The sequence below is a fragment of the Diabrotica undecimpunctata genome, chromosome 7 (assembly GCF_040954645.1).
Source record: "Diabrotica undecimpunctata isolate CICGRU chromosome 7, icDiaUnde3, whole genome shotgun sequence".
NCBI lineage: Eukaryota > Metazoa > Arthropoda > Insecta > Coleoptera > Chrysomelidae > Diabrotica > Diabrotica undecimpunctata.
This window is the reverse complement of record NC_092809.1, coordinates 152352018-152377567: the sequence shown is the minus strand read 5'-3', so window position 1 is coordinate 152377567 and position 25550 is coordinate 152352018. Positions and strand designations below refer to the sequence as shown.

The window sequence follows — 25550 nt, the reverse complement described above, 5'->3', positions numbered from 1 at the left end:
TGTTTCCTTGGGGCTTCCATCCCTGGACTACTTTTACAGCTCGATTATCTGGCATTCTTTCTAGGTGACCAAGCCAGTTTAGTCTTTGTGATTTTACAAATCTGACAATATCTGCGCTCTGCATTAGTTCATCCAGCTCGTGGTTCATTTTAATTCTCCACGAACTATCGCTGCATTGGGTTGGTCCAAATATCTTCCTTAGTATTTTGCGCTCAAATATTATCAGTTGATTTTCATCAGTTGTTGAGAGGGTCCACGTTTCACATCCATATGTGACCACTGGTCCAATTACTGTTTTGTAGATTCTCAGCTTAGACTCACGATTCAGTAACTTACTTTTCATTAAGTCTTTGTATGCATAAAAGCACTTATTACCGCTAAGAATCCGTGCTTGTATTTCTTGACTGATGTTGTTGTCATTTATTATTGAGCCTAGGTAGGGAAAAGTGGAGGCATATTTGTAGGTATGGTTGTCTACCTTCAGATTCTCATGTTCATTCGATTTTGTGCACTCCATATATTTTGTTTTACTTTCATTTATATATAGACCAAACGTAGCAGCTTCTCGTTTCAGTTCTATAACTTTTTCGCTCAATACCCTTTTGTTGCGGCTTATTATGGCAACATTATCCGCATATGCGCATATTTGCATAGATCTTGTATTAATACAGCCGTTTACATCCAGTTTTCTAACAACAGCTTCTAAAGTTAGATTAAAAAGTGTTGTTGATAAGGCATCCCCTTGTCTTACTCCATTTTCAATCTCAAAGGCCTGCGTCATATCTCCATCTATTCTCACCATAGCTTTGGAACCCTCCAGAGTAATTCGTATAAGTTTAACCAACTTATTGGGTATCCCTAACATAGATAGTTGCTTTAACATCTTTTGTCGATCTACTCCATCAAACGCCTGTTTGAAATCGATATACAAGTTGTAAATAGGTATGTTATATTCAACACATTTTTCATGTATACCTCTTAACATATGTATTTGGTCTATAGTTGACCTCTTTGGTCTGAAGCCACATTGTTATTCACCAATAATCTCCTCCGAAAACGATTCCAGGCGGCTATATATAATTCCTGATAATATCTTGTAGATGACATTTAAAACTGTTATGCCCCTATAATTTTTGCAGAGTCGTTTGTCTCCCCCTTTGTACATAGGAAGTATGATTCCCACTTTCCAATCTTCTGGGATGACTTCTAGTGTCCATATGCGGTCGATTAGTTTATGGATACGCCTCCATAGCGCATGTCCACCATTCTTTATCAGTTCTGCAGTTATTCCATCTATGCCAGGTGCTTTGTTATTTTTTAGATGTTTTATGACGTTTATCGTTTCTTCCAATGTTGGTTGCTCAACTAGTTGTTCTGCTGTGTGGGGGATCTCTTCATCTTCGTTTTGTTCTTTTTCTGGGTTTAACAGCTCTTGAAAATGCTCCTTCCACCTTTTCATTATTTCCTCTTTCTCGCTGATAATTGCCCCATTTTTGTCCTTGCAGACTGTTGATCTTGTTATGTATCCTTGGGTGCATTGCTTGATTTCCTTTTAAAATTTTCTAGCCTCTCTTCTGTTAATAGGAGGTCGCCTAATAGATCTTTTTTTATGTTGTCGGTATTGTTAGTATTATTTTTGTTGCCATTTTTTTATATCTTATCTCTACCTCGTTTAACATTATTGGCCACAGGCATGTTTTGCAAATTGTAGACTCCTAGACTTAGCGTAATCTAGATATTTGTTGATTACTGAGAAAGTCAAACGGTAAGTTTAGGAAAATCAAAGAAAATAGAATGAAATGCGTTAGAGTGTTCACTTTTGTGGTGGTATATTTATTGAAGATTTCTGCTTCATCTGACTGAGAAAGATTTTTAAAAAGAAGTTTAAAGAGAAGGTTTTCACAAACAAATAAATATAATGTGCTATCAATAGTTTTAAACCCTACAAGCCTTCTTCTTCTTTTTCTTTTTATATAGACATGACTCTGTCTGTTTTCAATGTTCCTTCAGTAAGTTGTCGTTCCATCGTTTTCGTCGTCTTCCTACTAATCGTCTTCCTATTGGGGAACCGTTTCTTGCCGTTTTTACTACTCTATTTGTTGTCATTCGGCTTATATGTGTGTTTTTTTTTCTCTGCTGTTTCTAACATCCTTTTTGTCCTCTCTGTGTCAGGTCTTGTTTCTGCCGCATATGTCAATATTGGTCTGATGGCTGTTTTGTAAATTCTGCTTTTCGTTTTTTCCCGATATTTTTATTTCGCCATATTGTTTTATTTATTGATCTTCCACTTCGGTTTCGAGCTTTCCATAGCTAGATAATGTAATGCCTAGATATTTAAACTCCATCACTTGTTCTATTATCTGACCTTCCAGCTCCAATTTACATCTTAGTAAATTTGCTGTTGTAACCATGCATTTTGTCTTTTTTGGGGAAATTAACATGTTAAATTTTCTGACGGTTATATTCAATTGGTACAGCATACGTTGTAAATTATCTTCACTTTGAGAGAGTAGTATTACGTCGTCTGCATAACAGATTATTTTAAGTTGCTTTTCTCCCAAATGTTATCCTTTTTTAGTTCTTACTTTTCTTATTATTTTGTCGATAATCAGGTTAAACAATAGAGGACTCAGGGAATCTCCCTGTCTTATCCCATTGCCAGCTTCAATAGGGTCGGTTAGTTCTTCTTCTACTTTTACTTTTATTGTGTTGTTTTGGTAGATATTTTCGATCGTTTTGATTATTCCTAGAGGTATCTCTCTTGCATACAGTAAGTGGATAACGTCTTTTAATTTGACCCGGTCAAATGCCTTTGTAAGGTCCACGAAACATAGATGTGCCGGTTTGTTGTATTCTAATGATTTCTCTTGCACTTATAAGTCTTCTGAAGAGGATAATATTTTTTCAGATCGGCTCCACCAGCGCATGGATATCCTACTGCCTCGCCTAGCAAAATATTCAAGATTAGTTTAATAGTAGGTTATATTTTAAAGGATGGTAACAGGTTATGGTCTGCTTTATTCCTAAGAGTGACAAACACCCTCGAAAGGAAACAAAGTGATACAGACTTATTAGCCTAAGATTTTGTTCTAAAGTGTATGGAAAAAATATTAAGCACATACATAAGGAGGTAATACCTGACAAATATATCGCTTTACGAAGAAAAATTTGCCGATCAACTAGAAAACGAGGAGTCCAAAAGGTAATGTCAGAGAGTGATCTATGACCAGAAGATTGGGCTGATATACCTAAATAGAGACTGGGAATCAGAAGCCGCAGGATGTTATAAACCGGAAATAAAGCTTTTTAATAAAGTAACGGACTCCATCGTTCAAGGTAATTAATTTATTGCCGAAATCCCTTCTACAACAATCTAGGACATAACGGTGTCTAAAAGATCTTTTGTGATCTTAAAATTGTCGGAAATATTTTATACCATTTTGGGAGGTAACCAAAATCCAATAGTAGGCATACATATACAAATTAGAGTCTGGCCAAATTCTGGGATTACTGTATAATTAAAAAAATACAGTCGACACATAAATATTCCATAGAATCCTATTTTCTACCGACTTACACATTTCTGTAAATATCAAATATTTACAATTTTTTATCGATAACATATCGCAGATAGGTTAGTTTATTATATCATAACCAAGGTCATGGTTCCTGTTCTCTATCGATGAATATTCAAAAGGCTTTAAATGTCAACATATCTGCAAAGTCGTCTAACTTGATATGTGAATATCAAATGGATTTAATCTTAAGTGAGAATGTTAATTTTCTGTAATTAGATTTAATTTATTAAGCAACTTTTTGGTCTTGGTCATGGTGGCTAATTAGTAAAAAACGTTAGGACTTGAATGCACATTTACTAATAATCTCCAAGATGAAATTACGGTAAAACTTCCTGGGAATTAAATTGTATATAATTTTACTGCAAATAAGGTATATAGAAATAAAGAATTTAATAAATTAACATTAGTATGAACAAATTGAACCTAGTCTTGGAAGACGACAAGATCAAAGGCGTGCAATCCTGAAAATATTTGGGGGTCATTTTCAACAAGAAGGGAAATAACACAGATGAAATCAGGGAAAGAATAAACAAGGGTAGAGCAGCGACCCGTGCCTTAAACTCTCTTTTCTGGCAAAAAACAATTCGACGAGAAACCAAAAAACACATTTACGGTAGTATAGTCCAAAGTAGTACACTTTACGGTTCGGAAGTATGGGACGTCACCAAAGCTAATAGAAACAAACTTATGACGACAGAAATGGATTATCTGAGACGAAGCTGCGGTAGTTCGAAACTGGAAAGAGTTAGAAACAAAATGAAGATGGAGCGAAATATCAATGAGGACGTAGAAAGAAAACAATTAGTATGGTTCGGACCTGTTAAAAGAATGCCAGAGTAAAGATGGCCTAGAAGAGTACTGCAATGGATCGCTCTTGAAAGAAGAAAGAGAGGACGACCACGAAGAAGTTGGCGCAACGATATTGATGAAGCAATGGCGGCAAGAGACTTAGAAGAGGCAACTGCATATGACAGAAAAAGATGAAAATTGGGGGCGGAGAAGCGGCGACAGCCGTAATCAATCCGTTATTAAAAAAATTAACAAATTGATCTTGTAATTATTGATAGTCGTCATCTCTCGGCATGAAGAATAGCTAACATAGACTCTGAATACTATTACCCCTTTATAAAAAATAATTACAGCGCATTATAATGAAATGGGTGAAAACATTGCTCCAGGAGTTAGTTCGTGAATTTCGTTTAAACTACCTTCAAATCGTGTGGCTGAAGATTCTTGGGTGATGGGGAGGACTGTTTATTCAACGGCATTGCATTGCTCGCATACTGGACTGTCTGCAATGTCCACTGGTTAAGTGATTTTTTGAATACTCCATGACCTACTGTGATTCGATTCAGATTACACCATTCTCAGAGTCGAAGAGAGAAACCGTTGGGTTTAACTGTGGGATTTTCTATTATACATGCGTGGTTCACTTCTTCGTTCAATTTACCTATCAAATGCTCATCGATTGTGAAATTGTTTGGAAGATTGTTAGCTGTTCTTGTTGGCGGGTTTCGAGATCGCAGTTGGTCCTGGTTTAGCTGGTGGGTGTCGGTATTTATTAGCAGTGATGATTTTTTACCATTAAGTTGGCGTACTCTTTATGGTACACGTAATATATCTCATGGTTTGATTAAATTTTGCATCTAGAACGTTAATGTGGTAACTGTTTAGCCAGGCTGAAGCACACTATTCGGCTGTTGAATAAACATGCGCTTGTCCTGATTGTGTCGGCATTGGCTCCCCAAAACGTATTTGTAAGCATATGAAAGTGTTGCAGTCTGATCTAAGTGTTGCTTGAAAGTTAGAGTACGATCTAGTAATACACCGAGATATTTTGGATTTGGTTTATGTTTTAGAATAACTTCTTCGCTTTCTATGTTTATTCTTTGGTTTACTTCACGGCCATTTAAATGGAAAGCAGTGACTTCTGTCTTTGTAGGATTTGGTTAAAGACCCCATTTTTTAAAATATGTGTTAATAATATTTAGATTGCCTTTTAGAACAGCTTGTACGTTTTCGATGTTTTTTTCTTGTATACATAAAGCTATATCATCTGCATAAATAAATTTGTATTAGATTGTAATGAGAGCATCTGAAGTGTAAATGTTAAACAAGAGCGGCAATAGAACCGACTCTTGGGGTAAGCCATTTTGTAATTTACTATTTACTAGGTTATTAAATTATTTGTGTGGTACCATCTGGTACAATTTAAGTAGTTTGCCTTCTTTCCATGCTGTGTCGTCATGGCAAGTTATATCAATGAAAGCTACTGCCATTTTGATTTGAAATGTTGTTAGAGAAAAAACTGGATCACTGTAGTTCCTTCGCGGCATAAATACGGCTTATTCTTTCCGTTGAATTGTTTCAACGACTAGATTTTTAAAGCCGTTCTTAGAGTATCCTCTAAAAAATCTTATAGCAGTCACTTAAAAAGGCGATATGTCTGTAACTCTTCACTAGTGAAGTGTCTTTGCCTGGTTTGCAGACTGCCATGACTTTGCTGTGTTTGAATAGTTTAGGGAGCTTCTATGTCGTCATTATCTGGTTGAAAAAAACTAGGAACTACTATTTTGGACTAGGTTGTTTTATGATCTCGAGAAATATTTTGTCCTGCAGCTTTGCGACACTTAATTAAGTCTAGTGTGTTGAAAAGTTGCCCGGCTTCTATTTGTCTCATAATTTTACAGGCTTTTTGTATGTGCAGTTTTGACTTTTTAAACGAAAAAAACGAAGGACTTCAAAGAAGGAAGCACTTTTTGTGCTCCTATTGCGTTTGGTTGTTTTTATATATTACCTATTGTGATTTTTTTATTACGGTTGCTAGTATGAAGAGTTCTTGAGGTGAGTAAGAGTGTATAGTGTTAACATTTTTTATGCCTATTCCACAGTAGGTAGCAATCCCGTATTATGGATGATTATGTGTGGCCACTAATTTATATCCTGGAATTTGATCTCGGTTGTTCAGTTGGAATTCATCAACAGTGTGTGTTTCCAGAATTGTGGTCATGTGAATACTATTTTCTGCAAGAAGCTTGCTGATGTATTTGCTCGTGCTTCGGCCAATGCCCTCTTATTAAGCATACTTGGATTGTTGGTCCAATTGCCGGATGGTTTTAAGAAGAACCGTGTTCGTCAGGAGACATGGAAGACGGTTGGTCGGTTCGATGTTGCTGCTCATTTAGTTTACTCAGGGTGCACCATCAGAAGGCGAGACAGCTTTACACTATAATGATTTTAATTAAAATTATGTTTTTTATTTTTGTCTTTTCGACGTTCAATCCAAAAATTGTGTTCAAAAAAACTCAAGAAATAAAATTATTGTAATCAAGTTATAATAAAAGATTTTGTAAACCTTCTAGAAAATCAATGAAGGAACTAAAATATGACAATTGAAGGAACCATCCGCATTTGAGAAAAAACTAGTTTAGGACAGTTACCAAAGTTACTAAACCTAGTTAAATGTTACTAAATAAAGTTGAGAAGCATGTTTAGAACTAAAATATAAAAACTAAAAACAAATTGTATATATTTTTATCACTGTTTACTGTTTCAAAAGTTTTAAGCGTCCTTACAGTGAATCTTATTTTGTAATTGCAGATGAACGTTAGAGTTTCGTTTTCTGATTCGCGACTCACTTCACTTGGTACGACACTATTATTATACCACTACGCTGTAGAGGTGGACTTTTACCGCCGGTTTCAAATTCCCCTCTTTTTGAATTGACAGCTAATCTGTTTTGTTAGCTTTTAAAGTGTGTATATCATTTATTTCAATTTGCTTTATATGTAGGTCTAAACACCGATTCTATATAGTATTCATAGCATATTTCCTAGTTTCATGGGTTTTGGTTATCGAATAAAATTAGTTTTTTGATTTTCAAGGGTGAAAATTTGGGAATGTCCTCAGATCATCTCTTCTCAGCGCCCAAACATGTAAGCATAAAAATACAAGTTTTATTTTAAAGTTTTATTAGACAAAAACCTAAAAATCACTACCTGTAACAACCCTATGATATGCACAACAACTTTTTTATTTATTTTTTCGTCAATTTCTGCGGTGTTTATGGCTATTGCAATCTTTTTAACTTTGCAAGTAACATACTTTGAACCGAAATACTAGGGAGAAGGCTCAGGACACAGATATATTTTTTTGGCACCATTCTTCAGTCGTTGTAGATGATGAAAGGGGTCGATTAGTTTGGCTGATATCAAATCAAGTATTATTCTCCGACGAAAGTAGGATCTGCCTACATGGCAACGAAAGGCGTCGAGTCTATAGAATGCCAGGTGAGCGATTTGCTCAATGTTGTATACGAGAAATTGTTTCATGTGGAGGAGGTTCTTGTATGTTTTGGACAGGCATTTACATGGATGGAAAAATCAAGTTGGTTTTCGTGCCTGCTGGAGGACGTGGAGGAGGTTTACGCGTTAATACGCGCGATTTATTGGTAATGCCTTTATTTTGATGCACGATGCCATACCGCATGAGTCACCACCACCTATCTGACTGAGATCGGTATACTTTCAATAAATTGGCCTGCGTTGAGCCCCGACATAAATCCAATGGAGCATGTTTGAGATGAGCTTAAACAAAGGATCTGGGACAGAAATCATGCACCAAGGAAGATAATGGAATTGAGAGCTGCGATTAGTTATGAATGGGAAGCAATGTCTCAAAAATTTATTAGAAAAGTCATCCGATCCATACGAAATCGATTGGAAAGTGTAATTAGGAGTAGGGGTGGTAATATCAAATACTGAAACATAAAGAAATTCATTGTGTAATTGATGCTTTCTCTGTTTATAACGTTTCTTGTGTTAGTTCCAATGATGAATATTTAGGAAACCCAGTGCGTGCTGCATATTGTTTTTATAATGCGTCTTGCAAATAATGCAATAGCAGTTCTTGTAAGTTCAATAATAAAGTTATTGTTTGCACATTACATCTTTTTATGTTTATACTTCTTACATTGAAACAGAAGGTGTAATCTCAAATATCGCTTTTGAGTCGATTGTTTTGCACTCAAGTGTATATAAAGGCACAAGTAACACCCAAAAAAATAAGGTGTTCTCGACCCAAAAACTGTAAACGTAAAATTGAACATAGAAAATCATAAATTCATTATTTTTTGTTATTAATTGTCATCAAGTAGAAGATTCTTAATATAAATTAAAGAAATAAACGTGTTAATTAGTTACCATGAAATTATAATTGTCATTACCATTAGTGACTGTTCCTTGCGCAGTAACAAAATTAGTGTTTAAAGCTAAAATGTCAAATAGAAACGTAAATACATAATATAAATATAATGTTTTATCATAGAAATTACCAAACTGAACTGGACAAAACTGCGCCCACAAATCTATCAAATTAATATAACCTTATAATTGGCTAATTTAAAATAATTAGTTAAAACATTTTCAATAACATATTCTGATAAAAAATTATGCGTAGTTTTCATCATGTCATCCTGCAAACTGTATTCGCCGTTCGATATTATTAATTAAATTTATGTAATTGAAATATTATCATTTGTTTTTAATCAGCCATAGATTAAAAAACCCTCTGTCAAATTTATTTTAGTTGGATTTTTTCTCCAGTAATCTAAAATCTCCCCTCCCGCTCAATTATTCCTAAAAACTTGAATCAAATTTTCAGATGTACCTTGCTATGCTTAGCTGTTTGTTCTTAGTTTTTGGTATGATTTATTCATTGACGCGCATTTTTTGTAAGATAGTTTTAAATGAAATTATGTAGTAAGTAATACTTCATTTGGAAGCTCTTGTAGAGCTCATTACATTTCTAGATATTTGGGCGATTTTATTGTGTTATTATGAATTAATAAAATTATGGTAAATTGATTTGCAGTGAAAGAATACCTCTTTTATATGCAAAATATAAATTTCCAGAAATGCTATATATTGTCATTTAAGAATAATATTTATAGCGTCATATCTTGACAGTTGTTAATCAAAAACAAAGGAATTCTGAGAATGTAGAAAAATGAAAAAAAAAGCCAACACTAAACGGCTGCCTTTTGAACATTAACCATATTTAGTGAGACAATAGCTTTTAACTAATGCATTGTTTGCCACATGATTCCATTTAAAATAATAGGTATTACAAAATAGGGCCTGTACTTAGTTTTTAACGATTTTTCTTCTTCATGTACCATGTTCTTTCAGAACGTTGGGTACCATCATAGCTATCTTAATTTTATTCACTACCCACTAAACATCATGCTTGTATCAATACTGTACCAATTTCGCAAGTTCTTTAACCATGAAATCTTTCTTCGTCCTGGACCGCGTTTACCTACTATTTTCCCTTGCATAATATTTTGGAGCAATCCATATTTGGGACCTCTCATTACATATCCGAAGTACTCCAGCTGTCTCTTCCTAATGCTTTTTATAATCTCAATAGTTTTGGTGAGACGTTATAGTATTTTAGAGTTTCGTATCTTCTCCACCCAAGAAACTTTTAAAATTCGTCTATAGCACCACATTTCGAAAGCCCCAAGATCATTTTTATTCACGGTCCAAGACTCTATACTCTAAAGTAAGAATGAAAACACGTACCAGCGAAGTAGGCGGCATCCTTCTAAGAGCGGCTCTGGCCTGCTCAATTCTGGATCTAATTCCACCGTGACTCTCTGCATTACAGTTTAATTGATATCCAAGCTAAACAATTTGATCAACTTGCTCAATTTGGTACTATTTATATATATATATATATATATATATATATATATATATATATATATATATATATATATATATATATATATATATATAAACTGTCTTATATTCTGTTGTTTACTTATTACGAGTATTTTGGTTTTCCGTATGTTCAGATCCAGACCTGCTTCCTTACAGCTGTCAAAGACACTGTCAGGTAATGTTTGCAAATCTTCTTGTATTGTCTGCATATCGCAAATTATTGCTAACTTTACCGTTCACAATAATTATTCCTTCAGAAACTACATTTCTGAAAATTCTATTGGAGTAAATGTTAAAAAGCAGGATCGACAAGAGGCATCCCTGCTGTACTCCTCTTTTAATATTAAGAGCCTGTGATTTCAAACCATCTATTAAAACTGATGTTGTTTTATTCCAATACAAATTTGCAATTATGCGAACGTCTCTGCCATCCAAGCAAATTTCTCTTAGAACTTCGATCAATATAAAGTCTTTAATACAATCAAATGCCTTTTGGAAGTCAATAAAACAACAGTACGTATCTGAGTAATCTGAGAAGCTTTAAACGCGCTCTATATGTTTTAAAAACCATTTGGAGCCACTTTAAATTTCAAACATTATTTTTAGTTGCTACAAAATATAACTGGCATATTTCCCTCGAATATTAGTTTCTCAAAAGAATAATTTTAAGTTGAAAAATTTGAACTAAAGTTTAAAATTTTTCTTGTAACTTGTAGTACATTTAAAAATGATAATGATTGATAACACAAATTTTATTGCACGTGAGATAAAACCCAATATAATATCAGAAAACCGTGAGCGAGATTTTCTAAAATAAAATATTCAGCATTGTTTTGAAAATAAGTACCTAATCTATGCAGATACAAAATATTTACAATTTCCAAAAAGGAGAAGATCAATTTATAAGATCTCAACTTTCTTAGAAAGGATTAAAATTTCCAAGGGACATAACGTATTTGGCAGATCATTACATAAGATTAACAGGTTCTGTTTGTAAATTCCTGTGATTATAACTTGCAGAATTGTTGGGTGTATAATAAAAAGCGATAATAATTAACTGAACTTGTGTAGTAAAAATGTCACAAATATCTAATTTTACTCCTGTGAGATTAAAGTGTCATTTAACCGTGCCAATGAAAACTTTAGTGTTAAATGTACATGATGCTCTTGTATATATTTAGATGAAACATAAGATAAATAAAGGGCATTTTTTAAAAAACGTTTGGCAAGATAAACTGGTTACATATGCTCGTTAGGCCTTTAAAGAAGGTAGATCTATGGGCTTAAAATTTCAAAATGGTAAAGATTGCCGTTTAAGTATCACTCATATTGAAGGCGAGAAAGGATTTGTTGATGGTGGCTTGCTAGATTTTAATTCAAATTCTACGAACGACTGCCATGAAGAAATTACTGCTGATGTTTTTGACGAAACTTCAGTCAAATGATTCCAATTCTATAACAGTCATGGACAATGCCAGTTATCATTCAAGATTAAAGGAACCGTTACATAGCACTAAATGGAGAAAACAAGAACTCTTGGATTAGCTAATCCCCAAAGAAATAGTAGTGCCGGCAGAAGGTTCCCTCAAAAAAGAGTTGCGATTACCACCTTATCACTGTGAACTTACCCGTATAGAATTAAACTGGGCTCAAATGAAGGGATATGTCGCGAGAAATAATACAACATTTCAACTTCAAGATGTTCGTCAACTATTATCTGACTCCATATCAAAAATTTCATCTGAAAATTGGCAAAAAGTTATAAGACGTGTCATAGCAGAGGAAGAAACGTTCTGAAAACTCGATATGTTAATAGATAATCAATGATGATGATGATAATGATGATGATGATAATTATAATGATAATGATAATGATGATGATGATGATGATGATGATGATGATGATGCATCCTTATCGGAAGAAGATAACTTATGTATTTACGTATATAAATTTATGTATATTACTAATTATAAGGTTATATGACGCTAGCACCGGAAATATATTTATTACTAACTTGTAAGGAAATGTCCTAAACCAATATTTAGTATTTTTATAAAAATTAATGTGGGCACGAAATATGGACATTTAAGTTCCTTTATATTAAAGTAATTCTATATTCTTCGTCAGTGAGCATTGATCAACCCTGTATTTAGTCCTTTGCTATGAAATTTGTGCTATCAATGATTTTCAAATGTACTTTAATACGTAAATTGAACATGAATTTTCATCGTAACAGCAAATTTCATAAAAAGTTAAAATTTAAAACTATAAATGACGATTTTTATTAAGTAAATGTCATTTGTACAATAAGCAAATATTTTGATACGGAAACTAATATTAAAAAACTACATAAAAATAACCAACGGGTGCACTATGTTTAACAATATGTATATCTCAAAACCATTCACTTCTGAAACTGCAGAAAAATAGAGTGGAAGCAAATCGCCATGGCTTTGAGCATAATAAGTCAACAAAATGTTTTATTTTCCGATGAATCCTACTGCATATTTTTGAGTAGATACATTTTGTTGGATTCACATATACCAATGTTCAATTGTAAATATTATTTTGGTAAATAGATATTTTCATCTGCCTGTTTGGTGTATGCCATTGTTTATTGTTTAGATAGGTAAAGGAACAAAAAGAGTCGTCCTGAAGTAAGGGATAACAAAAGAAATATAGTAAAAATTAAAATTAGTTATATAATATACATACAATTTTAAATATATATCTATTTAGCGCTACTTTTTCAAACGCTTAAAATATGTCGTATGTATAGTTTGTTTGTCATGACTTTTTATATAAAATCTTTTATCGCGATATAATTGAAAAGACAGAAAAGAAGTAGTAATCACAGCCTGAAAAGGCATGCATACCCGTAAATAACAATAAGACATCCACTTTTGAGGTGGGGAGGATTGGCACCTGGACAAGCCAGAGACGAATTCTCCCAGATCCAATTCTCTCTAGACACTCCACCACCTCCCCCACACGTAAGTTTATACCGTGGGGAACTACTATGATCTTAATTGCCTTTTATGTGAAAGTCCGGAGAAATGAGACTTTTACATGACGCTATCTTCTTCGCGTAAAGAAACAGGACAGTTTGATTTGCTATAGTCCCGATGCCGTCGATTTGTCGTGTTGTCTATGCCCGGTGCAGCGATTTAGCGTTCGGTGTGAGTAGGCCCCTCTTTATTTTTAGTATTATTATTTTTTATATTTTTGTTATTGTTTTTAAATCATTTTGGTGGCTGAGGCAGTTTTTTTTATAGGTTTTTATACTTTTTTTAAGGAAAGACTGCAGGAAGAAAGTAACACCCACTGGTGTTCTTGTAATGTCTGCAGTATGTTGTTATACAGTACGGATGACAATATCGTGTGTGACACCTCCAGAGTCTCATGCTCTAATAAGACTTGCCCTATCAGAACTAAATTTCCGACCAACTAGGTATGAGGAAATCAGTCTAGTCATGGATCCGCTGTATCATTATACTTTCATTCAATTTATACTTATAGATTTTTCGTTATTTTGTCCTTGGTTTCATCCTCCTAGGCAAAGAAATCCATACAAGCAACATATAGTTTACTAGTAAAATTGGAGGATACGCGTAAATTTAATCGTTAATTGAGAGCCTTCATTTAATACATACCTTGACCTCTACTGCATTTATTCAAGTTTCTTTCTTGAGTTGAACAAATATCAATCCCTTTAGCAGATATATTATGCCAAAGAGTACCTTATCAAGTCTTCTGTGCTCCTCCTCCCGTATTGCTTCCAGTAACTTACAACTCAACAATTCTTCATACAGGGTGTCTTTATACATTAGACTGCCTCTAATATGTACATTTTTAATTTTATATTTTTTTATCACTCCAGTCATCCATCTAAGCATTTAAATGCTTAGACCATAGCTAGTCTTTCCTTAGTTTCTTTGGAATAAATCTTCCTGTTACAAAAAACACCACTCACTTCCTCCCACTTCATCCATCCCGCCCTAACTCCAATGTTTTTTTTTTATTAAAATTATACCTCTATAGTTGTTGGGGTCTTCTTTATCCCCTTTTTTGAACATTGGTATCATTATGCTGTTTCTCCATGCGTCTGATATCTTGAAGTGCAATATTAGTTTTTATATCGTCTTAAAGTGCCTTCTCTTCAATGGAGGTTGGCTACTACAATTTTAAACTCTTCTCTATCTTCAGCTGTTTTTATTAGCTGTTCAAAATTTAGCCCTGTCCATTGTCGGATGTTTCTGAGCCACCATAGTCTTTTCCTTCCTAAGCCTCTCTTTCCCTCGATTTTTCCTTTCACTATAAGTTGGGCATATTGGTACTTATTATTTCTCAGTATGTGGCCTAGGTATGATGTTTTTCTAACTTTTACTGTGTTAAAAAGTTATCTTTCCTTGCCTATTCTATGCAGCACTTCTTCGTTTGAGGTATGCGATGTCCATGAAATTTTGAGTATTCTCCGGTAGATCCACATTTCAAAGGCCTCCAATTTATTTACGGTTGATGTTTTAAGGGTCCACGTTTCAACTGCATATAGAAGAGTCGACCAGACGTAGCATTTTGATAAACGTAGTCGAATTTCGAGTTTTATTCGAGAATCACAAAGCAGTTTTTTTATTTTTTCGAAAGATTTTCTGGCCTGTTCTATTCTCGATCTTATTTCTAGATCAGGATTTAGGCTGCTATCGATCCAACATCCCAGGTACTTAAATCTATTGACCTGTTCTAAAATGTGCCCATTTATTGTGCAAGGTTGAGGTACGTTTTGGTTTTTTCGGATTGACATCACTTTGGTTTTTTTAATGTTTATTTTCATACCAAATTGCTCACAGGTCGAGTTGGTCTTGTCGATGAGTCGTTGTAGACCTAAGTCGGAATCCGCAATTAACACTGTATCATCGGCGTATCTGATACGCCGATGTAGTTTTTATATAAGTTTTGGAAAACAAACTTGATATATAATAATTAAGATATTGAAAATAGTCATGAAAATTTTGGAAAAATTAAACTGCTAATATATTTCTATATTTCTTAACTTGTAACTACTATGATACGTGTGATGAAATCTTTCACAAACAACAGTTGTCTAACATTTTTTTTCCATTTTGGCAATTTTTTCATACCAAGTAAATTTCTTCGACTCAACTGTAACATTTCCATTATACTAAGATTTCGTGTTTCGTGTGGTATCGTAAAACTTACCTATATGCCTTGCCAATACCATATGCTTATAATTTAACATATTAAATCCATTTTATTTAATTTACCCGTTCCCGGTAATTTTACAAATTCCTGTCTTTTCTTTGTATTGTTTAACTATTAATTTTTCTACAGAGTTCAAAATCGTGTTAATTATTTTTTTAAACATTAACTATGGCAGGATCTATTTTTAACTTTCTATCGATAGAAATGTAGACAACAACTGTCAGTCATAAATTGCTATATTACAGTTAAAATTAAAATTAATAGACACAGAGTCTCAAAGAGATCGAGACCTTATATTTTCATATTTATATATTATAATATTGTTATATAGTAAAATATATTTTTATATTTTATAATTTCTTTGAAATTTTGAATAATGACATAAACGGAGTCATGCCGTGCTATTCTTTACAATCAATCGGCAATAGTTTTTTTTATATAAATAAAAGGACGACAATTGGAGAACAAAATTCTCACATACTAAAGACATACTCATCAATTTTTCATTTAAATCAGTCCGACACAAAGTGGCAACAAAAGTGACAACATCGTTAAGGAAGAAAAAATGTCACCGTCAAATTATTTTCTCGTATCACAAAACTAATGTGACAAATTACGCTTCGAAAAAATGACACCTTTTTCAACCCTCTAATCGGTTTTTTATTTTAATCTCCAATCTTGGAAAAATTCACTGTTTCATGACTGATTACTTTTGAGCTCCGATATAACAGTGCCGTAACGATCTAGCATGCTAGATTTGAATATTAAACAGTTGACAGCTATAAGCAGCCTGCTTTTTTCTCACGAAGCTATGCAAATCTTCTTGTTCGACTGCATACCACGATTACATTACAGCGATCCGAACGTAGGGTTGCACAGGTAGAACAGAAATTTCCGTATGGTATATCGGGGTCCCCTATTTAATTCCAATCGACCAGGTAACTAATAATCTGCAGTTCACTAAAATATACCCACGACTTTAACGTCTCAGTAGATGTTTGGTCAGATTTTTCAATGGGTCTATTTGAATTCGAAAAAATAAAGTGAAAGAATGTTCTTTCGTAGCGTCATCGATGTGTAATTCGGTCACATTCTAAAGAATGGTGACCAAGGGTCAAAAAAGGGACAAGGGCTTTAATTTTGTTTTGTTAGACAATTTTTTCCGTTATGTACTTTTTGGGGTGTCAAATAGGAATTTCTAACGTATTTTTTGTGAACGTTTTTGCAGCATTCGGCACGAGCCCTGTACCACATGGGATATAATACGGTTTTTTTGTTAACTTGTTTACCGGTTTTGGATGTATTGTAGTACTCGGAAATGGATTTCAGGGATTATATTTTTTTCTTTATGCGAGAAAGAATCAAGAAAGATGTAAGTTATTTTTTTGTTGGTAGATAATCATATCAAATATTTTTAATACCGTTTGAGTTGAAGAAATAGTGATTTATACGAGGAGATTGAATAAAATATAATTTAAGTTATCGAAATTTAAATAAAAAGTAACATGGAATATCGTATAGTGAGATATAGAATATTTTATTAGTAGCATAGAGCCACGAACAATTTAAAGTTAAATAATTGGTAAGAAAATGACAGAAGTATAACATTTCTTAACCCTCATCCGGACACTTATTTTTTCTGACGTAGTAGGACAGAGTGTGTTCGTCGGACACAGGGTAACAATATTATGGTATTTCATGTTATAATTATTAAAATATGTGACAATTCATTTGAATTTTTATTTTTAGCTAATAAAGTAATAATTAGTGAGTGCTCGGTCTATAAAACATAAAAAACAACGCAAATCTTAATCTATAATTCTAAAGTATATACAATGATATGACATTTTATTACTTTCTTATGCAACTAATACTCTCATGTTTTACACTGCTGTAGTCGTTACAGAAGAATATTAAAAATTCAGTGGTTCAAAGGATTACCAATGCTGAGGTACTACGACGTCTAAATAAGGAGTTAAAAATTATGAACAGCATAAAAAGAAGAAAACTAGAGTATTTGGGTCACATAACCAGAGAAGAAAAATATGAGCTGCTGAGAATTTTTATGCAAGGAAGGATCCAAGGAAGAAAAAGCATAGGAAGAAGACGCATCTCCTGGCTGAGAAACCTTAGAGAATGGTTTAACTGTAGTTCACTACAACTTTTCAGAGCAGCAGCCAACAAAGTGACCATAGCCGTTATGATATTCAACCTCCGATAGGAGATGGAACTTTAAGAAAAAGAAGTCGTTGCAAACGTTCTTGCTGCAAGTATTACAAGTTTGTTTTTCTATTCTTGATTTTTTTAAAATCTTCTTTTCTGTATTGACTGAGGTGTGGCAGTTGCTTCTCCTGCAAAGTTCGCCTTAAGGAATCTAGTTGATATAGACAGTCCTACGTTCGATCTGCGGATAATATAGGGCTTTATAAGTTATTCTGCTGTTTCAATTATGAATAGACGTCTTTTTTCGTGTCTTTTTATGTTCCAGTTTGGATGCGGGTTGATCCAAATAACATAAGATGCTAGACAGCATACATCTAACATATTCATAAAATATGCGAAAATCCAACGGTTTGTTTTACGTTTGCACATATATTAATCCACTATCTGGTCGAGCGAGTCAACTCCACATTTTATTATAGTTTTTGTTTTATTATAGTCGAGAATTATAATCTCTGGGTTATAGTTCATCTCCTCTCTAATCTTATTCGAGTAATGCATTGTTGACACTATGACACTTGTCATAGGCTTAGACACGTATGATACCAATGTTGCCATTTTGTAAAACCAAATGTAGAAGACAATGGCTCCTTGTTCTTACATGCTTGAAACTCAGGAGGAATAAACTTTTTATGTTTTCTAACTGTGCTAGCAATTGTTAAACCATTAGATAGCATATTATAAGCAATATCTAAGTCCGTAAAATAGTTCTCACATGTTACGTTTCTGTTGGTTTTACGACCCAAACAAGTAGCTACTTGATTACCTTTTTTGCCGAGATATGGAATCACATTTAGAGGATAAAAAGTTTCTGAGTCACATGCCCACAATCAACTGCTCGTCGATTGTTATATTTCGTCCTGGCAAATAATGATTTTTCAAATTTCCTAGTACTTGATTCCATATATCCCGTATAGCAGCTAGTTTATCTTTTTTACGTCTCTTGGATCTTGTCGTTTTGTCGTCGAAACGAATAAAACGCAAAAGCTCTTTGAACCGATTTATAACCATAGTGGCTCAAAAAATCTGTGGTCCATAAATTGAATTCCACAAAGTTTGGTAACTTGCACAGTTTGATTTCAGATGCCGGGCGGTAAACAGGAGACCAAAGAAAGCATACATTTCAATTCTATCGTAGAACTTACATGGTTTATTTTGCAATACAGGATGAGCCTCTAGATTGGTGTAAGGGACAATGTCATCCACAACATTTTCAGTCAAATATAAGCGAAATGTGTCTAGTGGGTCTTCAATGCGTGTTCCATGTGGAAGTTGAAAGTTGTGTAGTGATTCCTTTACTAAATTATGAACTCGTGTTTGTCCAGTCGGAAAAGGTTGTGATCACCACTCAGTTTTATCTTTAGCAACACACATTTCTGGTTGACTGTTTCTGATGTGTTGTTCAAGAGCTGAAATTTTATCATGAAGTATACTAGTCTCAATCTACGTTTTATTTTATACTTACTTAAACTAGTCATAGCTTGTTTAGTACTTCACGTGACCGACAGTCGATAAATATTGATAACCAGTGGCGTAACCGCATCGAATAGCAAATTGTGTCCGACGGACACGCACTGTCCGGTTACGTCAGTAAAAATAGTTTTCTTTTTTTACATTTTATTTTGATTGGCTTAAAATATTAAGTTGTTGTCTCCAATAAGTTTACTTTAAAGTCGACAAAGTCCTAATTTTTGATGTAATAATATACTGCGATTTTTGAAATATACAGTAACGTATCTGTAAGTGTGTCCGATGGACACACCTTTTCCGGATAAGGGTTAAGGCTAAAAATATATGTCGCATAATTAAAAAAAAAATAAATTTAGCCGGCAGTGCAGAAATTAGAGATTGAAAAATTTAGAGAATTGAAAATAAAATTATCATATCAAAACTAGTAAAAACTGTTTCAACTATTATAAAATTAGTTATATTATAAAAATATGAAACAGGAAAAGAAAACAAACAAAATGAAACAGGAGGCATAACGCTAAAAACGGTAAAAAAGTAATTAACTACACAAGAAGATTATGAAAATATACCGTTTTAAAACTATTGAGGGCATAGTTTTTATGATACAGCCTCATCGTAATGTTATAAACCAGTCACGTAGAATTTTAAAATATTTGAAATTTTCTTGTAATTTTAATAAGCCAAGTATGTGGGTACCTATATAATCTGTTTAGGTATAAAATTTCATCATTAAGAAGCAACTAAATTTCTTTTCTTCTTCTTCTTCTGTAAGTGCCATCTCCGCGACGAAGGTTGGCAATCATCATGGCTATTCTAACCTTCGAGGCAGCTGCTCTGAACAAGTGCCTTGAGCTGCAACCAAACCACTCTCTCAGGTTATTCATCCGGAAACGCGTCTTCTTCCTACCCTCTACTTTTCCTTGAATTATGAGTCTCAAGATGTTATATCTTTCGCCTCTCATCACATGTCCGAGATATTGCAATTTCCTTTCTTTTATTGTGTTTTCCATTTTCCTCTCTCTGCCTATTCTTCTTAACACTTCTGTATTCGTGACTCTATCTACCCATGAAATTCTTAACAATCTTCTAAATGTCTACATTTCTACATTTCTACAAGTCGATTTATTGTGTTCCGGTTTAATGTCCATGATTCAGCTCCATAGTAGAGTACATTGTGTACATAGCATTTAATTAGCCTTATTGTGAGGGCCAATGTCAGACCTTTGCTGCATAAAATCTTTTTCATTTTCACGAAGTTTCACGTGCTTTTTCAATTCTGACTCTTATTTCTGCAGTATAATCGTTTTTTTCTGTGATTATCGTTCCCAAGTAAGCATATCTTTTTACTCTCTTAATCTGCTGGTCGCCTACCGTTAATATTTAATTTGTATTGTTGTTCTTGCTAATTTTCATGAATTTGGTTTTTTTGATGTTAAGAGAGAGTCCGTATTCTCCACTATATTTTAATATTTTGTTCATTATTTTTTCTAAGTCTTCCAAGTTGTCGGCTATTATGACTGTATCGTCGACATACCTAATGTTGTTAATTAAACTTACGTTCACTTTTATGCTGACTGTCTCGTTTTACAAAGCTTCTTGTATGATTTCTTCAGAATAAGCATTAAACAATAACGGCGACAGTAAGCAAACTTTGCCTGATCTCTCTCCTTATCTCCACTTCTTCTGACACTTCTATTCCAATTTTCACATTTGATCGTTGGCTGTAGTATAAATTTGATATCAATTTTACATCCCTCACATCCAGATTCTTGTTTTTGAGTACTTCTATAAGTCGGTCATGTTTTACCTTATCGAATGCCTTGTTGTAGTCTATAAAGCATACATAAAGATCTCTATTAACATCCAAACCTCTTTGGGTCAAACATCTCCAGCGCAGCGTGTATTCTATTATGGATGATTTTTAGCAGGGTTTTTAAGATATGTGACAGACTGATCGTTTGATAATCACTACATTCTTTGGCATTTACTTTCTTTGGTAGACAAATAAATGTTGAGGTCTACATTTCACGTGGAATGATTCCTGTGTACTAGATTGTGTTCAGTAGTTGGACTAAAAGATCTATGTTTTTTTCATTGACCAGTTTTAGCATTTCACTTGGTATTTCATCTGGACCAGCAGCTTTATTATTTTTCATGGACTTTACTGCATGCATAACTTCTGACTTTGTTATTTTGGGTCCCTCGTCTTTACTCTGATTATCTTTATATATATTGTCCTGTCTCTGGTCATAGAATAATTCCTCTATATATTTTTTCCATCTTCCTAATTTTTGTTCTGTCTCCACTAAAATATTTCCTTGTTTGTCCAATAGTATGCTTGAGGTTTTTTGTTTTGCTACCCCAGCTAATTCTTTAACTTTCTTATGGAGATTGAATTTATTATTTTCTTATTTTCCTTCTTGCAGCTGTTGATACTGAGTTATGTTGATATTCTTTTGCCTTCTTCCGTCCTTCACCATTTCCAAGATTTCTTCTGTTATCAAATTTCTTTTAAAGGGTTAAAATTTTCCCAATCATTCCTGTTTCTCCCAACCACACATACTTATTTTTCGATCTGCTAACCTTAAGTCTTCTCTCATGAATAGCCCTTCCCCAAACCTCCAACTTCTCCTCTAACATTTCTTTGCTCTCCTCCACTAACCTGATATCATCCGCAAAGAGCATTGACTAAGAAGCTCCCTCTCTTACCTTCTCTGTCAGTACGTCCATAATAAGATTAAATAGTGAAGAGCCTTTATGCAAACCAACTGGAACCGTAACTGGAAAACTTTCGGTCAATCTGAAACAAGTCCTTACTTTGATATATACTCCCTCATACATATCATTCACAACCCTTACATACTTCTCAGGAACTCATTTCTCCCTCATACACCTCCATAGCTCCTGTCTAGAGACTGTGTCGTCCGCCTTCATAAGATCATTAAATACTAAATTAAGCTCTCTTTCTTCATGCCGTATTTTTCTATTAGTATTCTTAAAACAAACAAAGCATCCCTTGTTCCCCTTCGTTGCATAAACCAAAACTGTCCTTCTCCTATTGATGTCTCCCTCAATATTATCCGCTTTACAGTTCTTTCCCAAATGTTTATTGTTTGCGACATTAAATTTATGCCTCTATAATTTTTACAGTCCTGAAAGACCTCTTTATCTTTATACAGTGATACCATTACGGAAGTATTGGATATAAGAGCAGACGTAAGTAAAAGGAGTGTAATTATGTGGGAAGAAAATAGAGGATTGTACTGTTAACTACCATAAAAGTATGGAAGATGATATTTTGAAGATCGGTTCGAAAACTCGTTGATCCCAAGCTTGGAGCCAACTAGTGTAAGAAAACGCTTCCTATCATTCCCGACAGCTCACTAAAATATCAAATACATATTCGAAGAAAGCTAAACTGCAAAGGTTTTTAATAAAAAATTATTTCTACATCAAAGATTTTTACACAAAAAAACAATTTATTGAAGTTATACACACGAAGCAATATATACTCCCTAGCTAGAGAGTATTACTGAAAACCATGTACACACTATATTGAGACTTTTTCCCTATTATTGTGTGTGTGCTATAGATTTAATTTGGGGACAATTAAAGCCAAGTATAAGGCGTGAAAATACATTTCCCAAATTTGATAAGAAGCTAATAGTTGTTGTAATTAAAAAGGAAATATCTAATATTACCGAAGAAGACTATCAGAAAAAAATCGCCAAAGTGATCAAAGTTGAAGAGTACCTACTATAAGAATATTGATCACTTCCAGATTAATGGTGGAAATAAATTTGTTATTGAATGAAATGATGATATTGACGAAGAAAATACGGAAAAAGGAGAAAATGAATTAAGTATATAAGTATTTTAAGTAATTCCTTGTTAATTGTTGTATTGTGCAATTAATATTCTGACAAATTACGAGTATAATAATGAGAAGACTCTTGTTTTAAAAAAAATGTTATATTTTTAGGTTTTGTATTTTTAATGTAAATAAAAAAAGCGGGGACATCCTTGCATTTTTTGCTGCATTTTAAAAATTTTGAACTGTATACTTACGTTTATTTTAGATTTAACTCTTTTAGTATCAATAATTCTAACAATAACAAGGGTAATTACATGCTGTAAGAGGAAGGGTGTCTGTAAGGTAAAATGTAAATAAAAAAAGGTTCAAAATTAATTTTACCACACACGACATGTCCTGCTTTAAGGCTCTCTATCTAAGTGAAAAATAAATATTTTTAATTACATATTTAATTCCCAGAACAATGAGCTGCCGCATTATATCTTAAAGCAGAACTGCTTACCTATCTTCTACTATATTTTTTTTATTATTTAAAGGCAGCTGCATCAACCATATTGGTTATTAGCGGATGGATTTAATGTAAACAATAATGATTACAAATAACAAATAAATAACATACTTATATGTGGTTCAATATGTTACAGTCTCTTAAAAATTTCACAATATTTTCACTGGTACACTCACTAAAACTATTTCGTATAACTGATGAAATTTTATTAGTTAGTCTTTCAACACCATATTTGGGACACTCTGTTAATTCGTGTTTCACTGTTAACGGCAGGTCACAACTCGCACATTTTGGTTGAGGTTCCTTCTTCATGAAGGAAACGGCTAGGGACGTTGTTACCCTATCGTCCAAAATTTGGTTTAATTTCTTTTAACTTTGAGGATTTTTCTTCCCAACATTTATTCCAATTACACATCAGCTTTTGTTTAAAGTACGGATTGAGATCTTCTGCTAATGGTTTTATTATCGGTCTGATATTTGGGGAGTTTGCTATTTCTAGAGCATTTTTATCAGCTAGTTCGTTTCCTTTATTGCCTATATGTGATGGTACCCACACGAAGACTAATGTTTTGTTTTCCAGCTGCTGCATCTTGTTTTTAATTAATTTAGCAATCAGGTTGCAGGTGTACATTTTTGACAGTATATGAAGGGAATTCATTAAGTCTTTATCACAGTGGATTCTGTTGGCAATTTGAAACTTTTTGTTGTCTCTTATAACAAATGATGATCCTGATGACCAGAAATTGTTTTAGATGCATCTGTGTAAACATGGATATATTCAAGGAAAGAAGATTCTACTATATTTCTTACTATGCTTTTTACTTTTTTACTTTACTATTTTTTGTTGAACAGCATTCAACTAAATGATTAAAATTTGAAGATTTGAGTAATATTTTGTATTGAATACCCTTTGTTGATTTCAAAATAATTAAATACAATGCAAGGTAATATGTAAATGTTTTTACATTAATTCCATTAAGTTTTTATCTTAAACAGTATTAATATACATTTGCAGACAGTAGGTACGTTTTGCTTACATGGAACAGGAAGTTTTATAATAGAACGACAGAATTTAAATATTCTCACTATTAGCACTTAATTGAAAGATATTTTTATGTAAATATAACACTCCTTTAAAAAACTTGAAATCAGCAAAAGATGTAGTCGAGATCTAGTTTTTTATTCGCTACTTTCCGCTATATTTTATGTTTTATGAGAAGTAAAATTTAAATTAACATTTTAAATTATTTCAGTATACTATACTAATACATTTTGCTTTAATTAATTACAATAAACCTAAAGAACTGTCAGTTTTGGAATAATTCAGTAGGCGCCATCATAAAAATGATCGGTATCATCGTTATATTTTGTCAAATTATAAGTAACTAACAGACAGCAGTTATAAAACCTATTAATCATTATATTTTCTTTATATATTTAGAAAGCTCTCTTAATTTGTTACAATCAACCATACATGTATCTTAAGTAAGGACCCAAAGGGCTAAAGACTCTTAACACTGCCTCTAAAATTAAGCGCTTTTGTCGCATCAAAGGCGTCTCGGATGCCCCATTTCCCAAGTCGTCCAAAATTAAACTAGTACGCCTTCCTAACGTTATGCTACGCGATTGAGGCGGGGTGGTTGGATAGCTTGATGGTTACTTGATGGACCATTTCCAATGTGACGTGACCCGTTTGATCGTCGTACATAAGCATTCCATACTCTGGATAGTCTCATCTCACCGGAAACTGGGATTTCATAAAAGTGTGTGTATGTGACTATGTATCGTAAGAACGTACTAACAGAGTGCCTCTTAGCATGCCGACATAGTAACATGAATTAAAGAAAAGTGGAATTAAACTGCTTATCAACTAATAACACTAAAAATGACAGGGACTTTGAGAACATCATCACTTATTACAATTTACGATTCAAAGAAAGATAATTGAGAAGGATCAATCAGAAGATGACATTGCTAGGCAAATTTTCGAGCATAGTTCGATATGCTTCCAATA

The 25550-nt window shown here is 33.5% G+C and overlaps 1 protein-coding gene across 4 annotated transcripts in view; it reads left to right on the top strand.

Annotated features, from left to right (window-relative positions):
• The window catches only part of LOC140446047 (zinc finger protein rotund-like), an 814816-nt gene that overhangs the window by 633346 nt on the left and 155920 nt on the right, over positions 1–25550 (top strand). For 2 of the 4 annotated variants that reach the window (XM_072538556.1, XM_072538557.1), the window contains exon 6: positions 7463–7513. The exons of the other annotated variants lie outside the window; for them this stretch is intronic. In XM_072538556.1, the coding sequence (XP_072394657.1) occupies positions 7463–7513 (51 nt within the window). The remainder of the gene's footprint in view (positions 1–7462; positions 7514–25550) is intronic. 4 annotated transcript variants of the gene reach the window in all.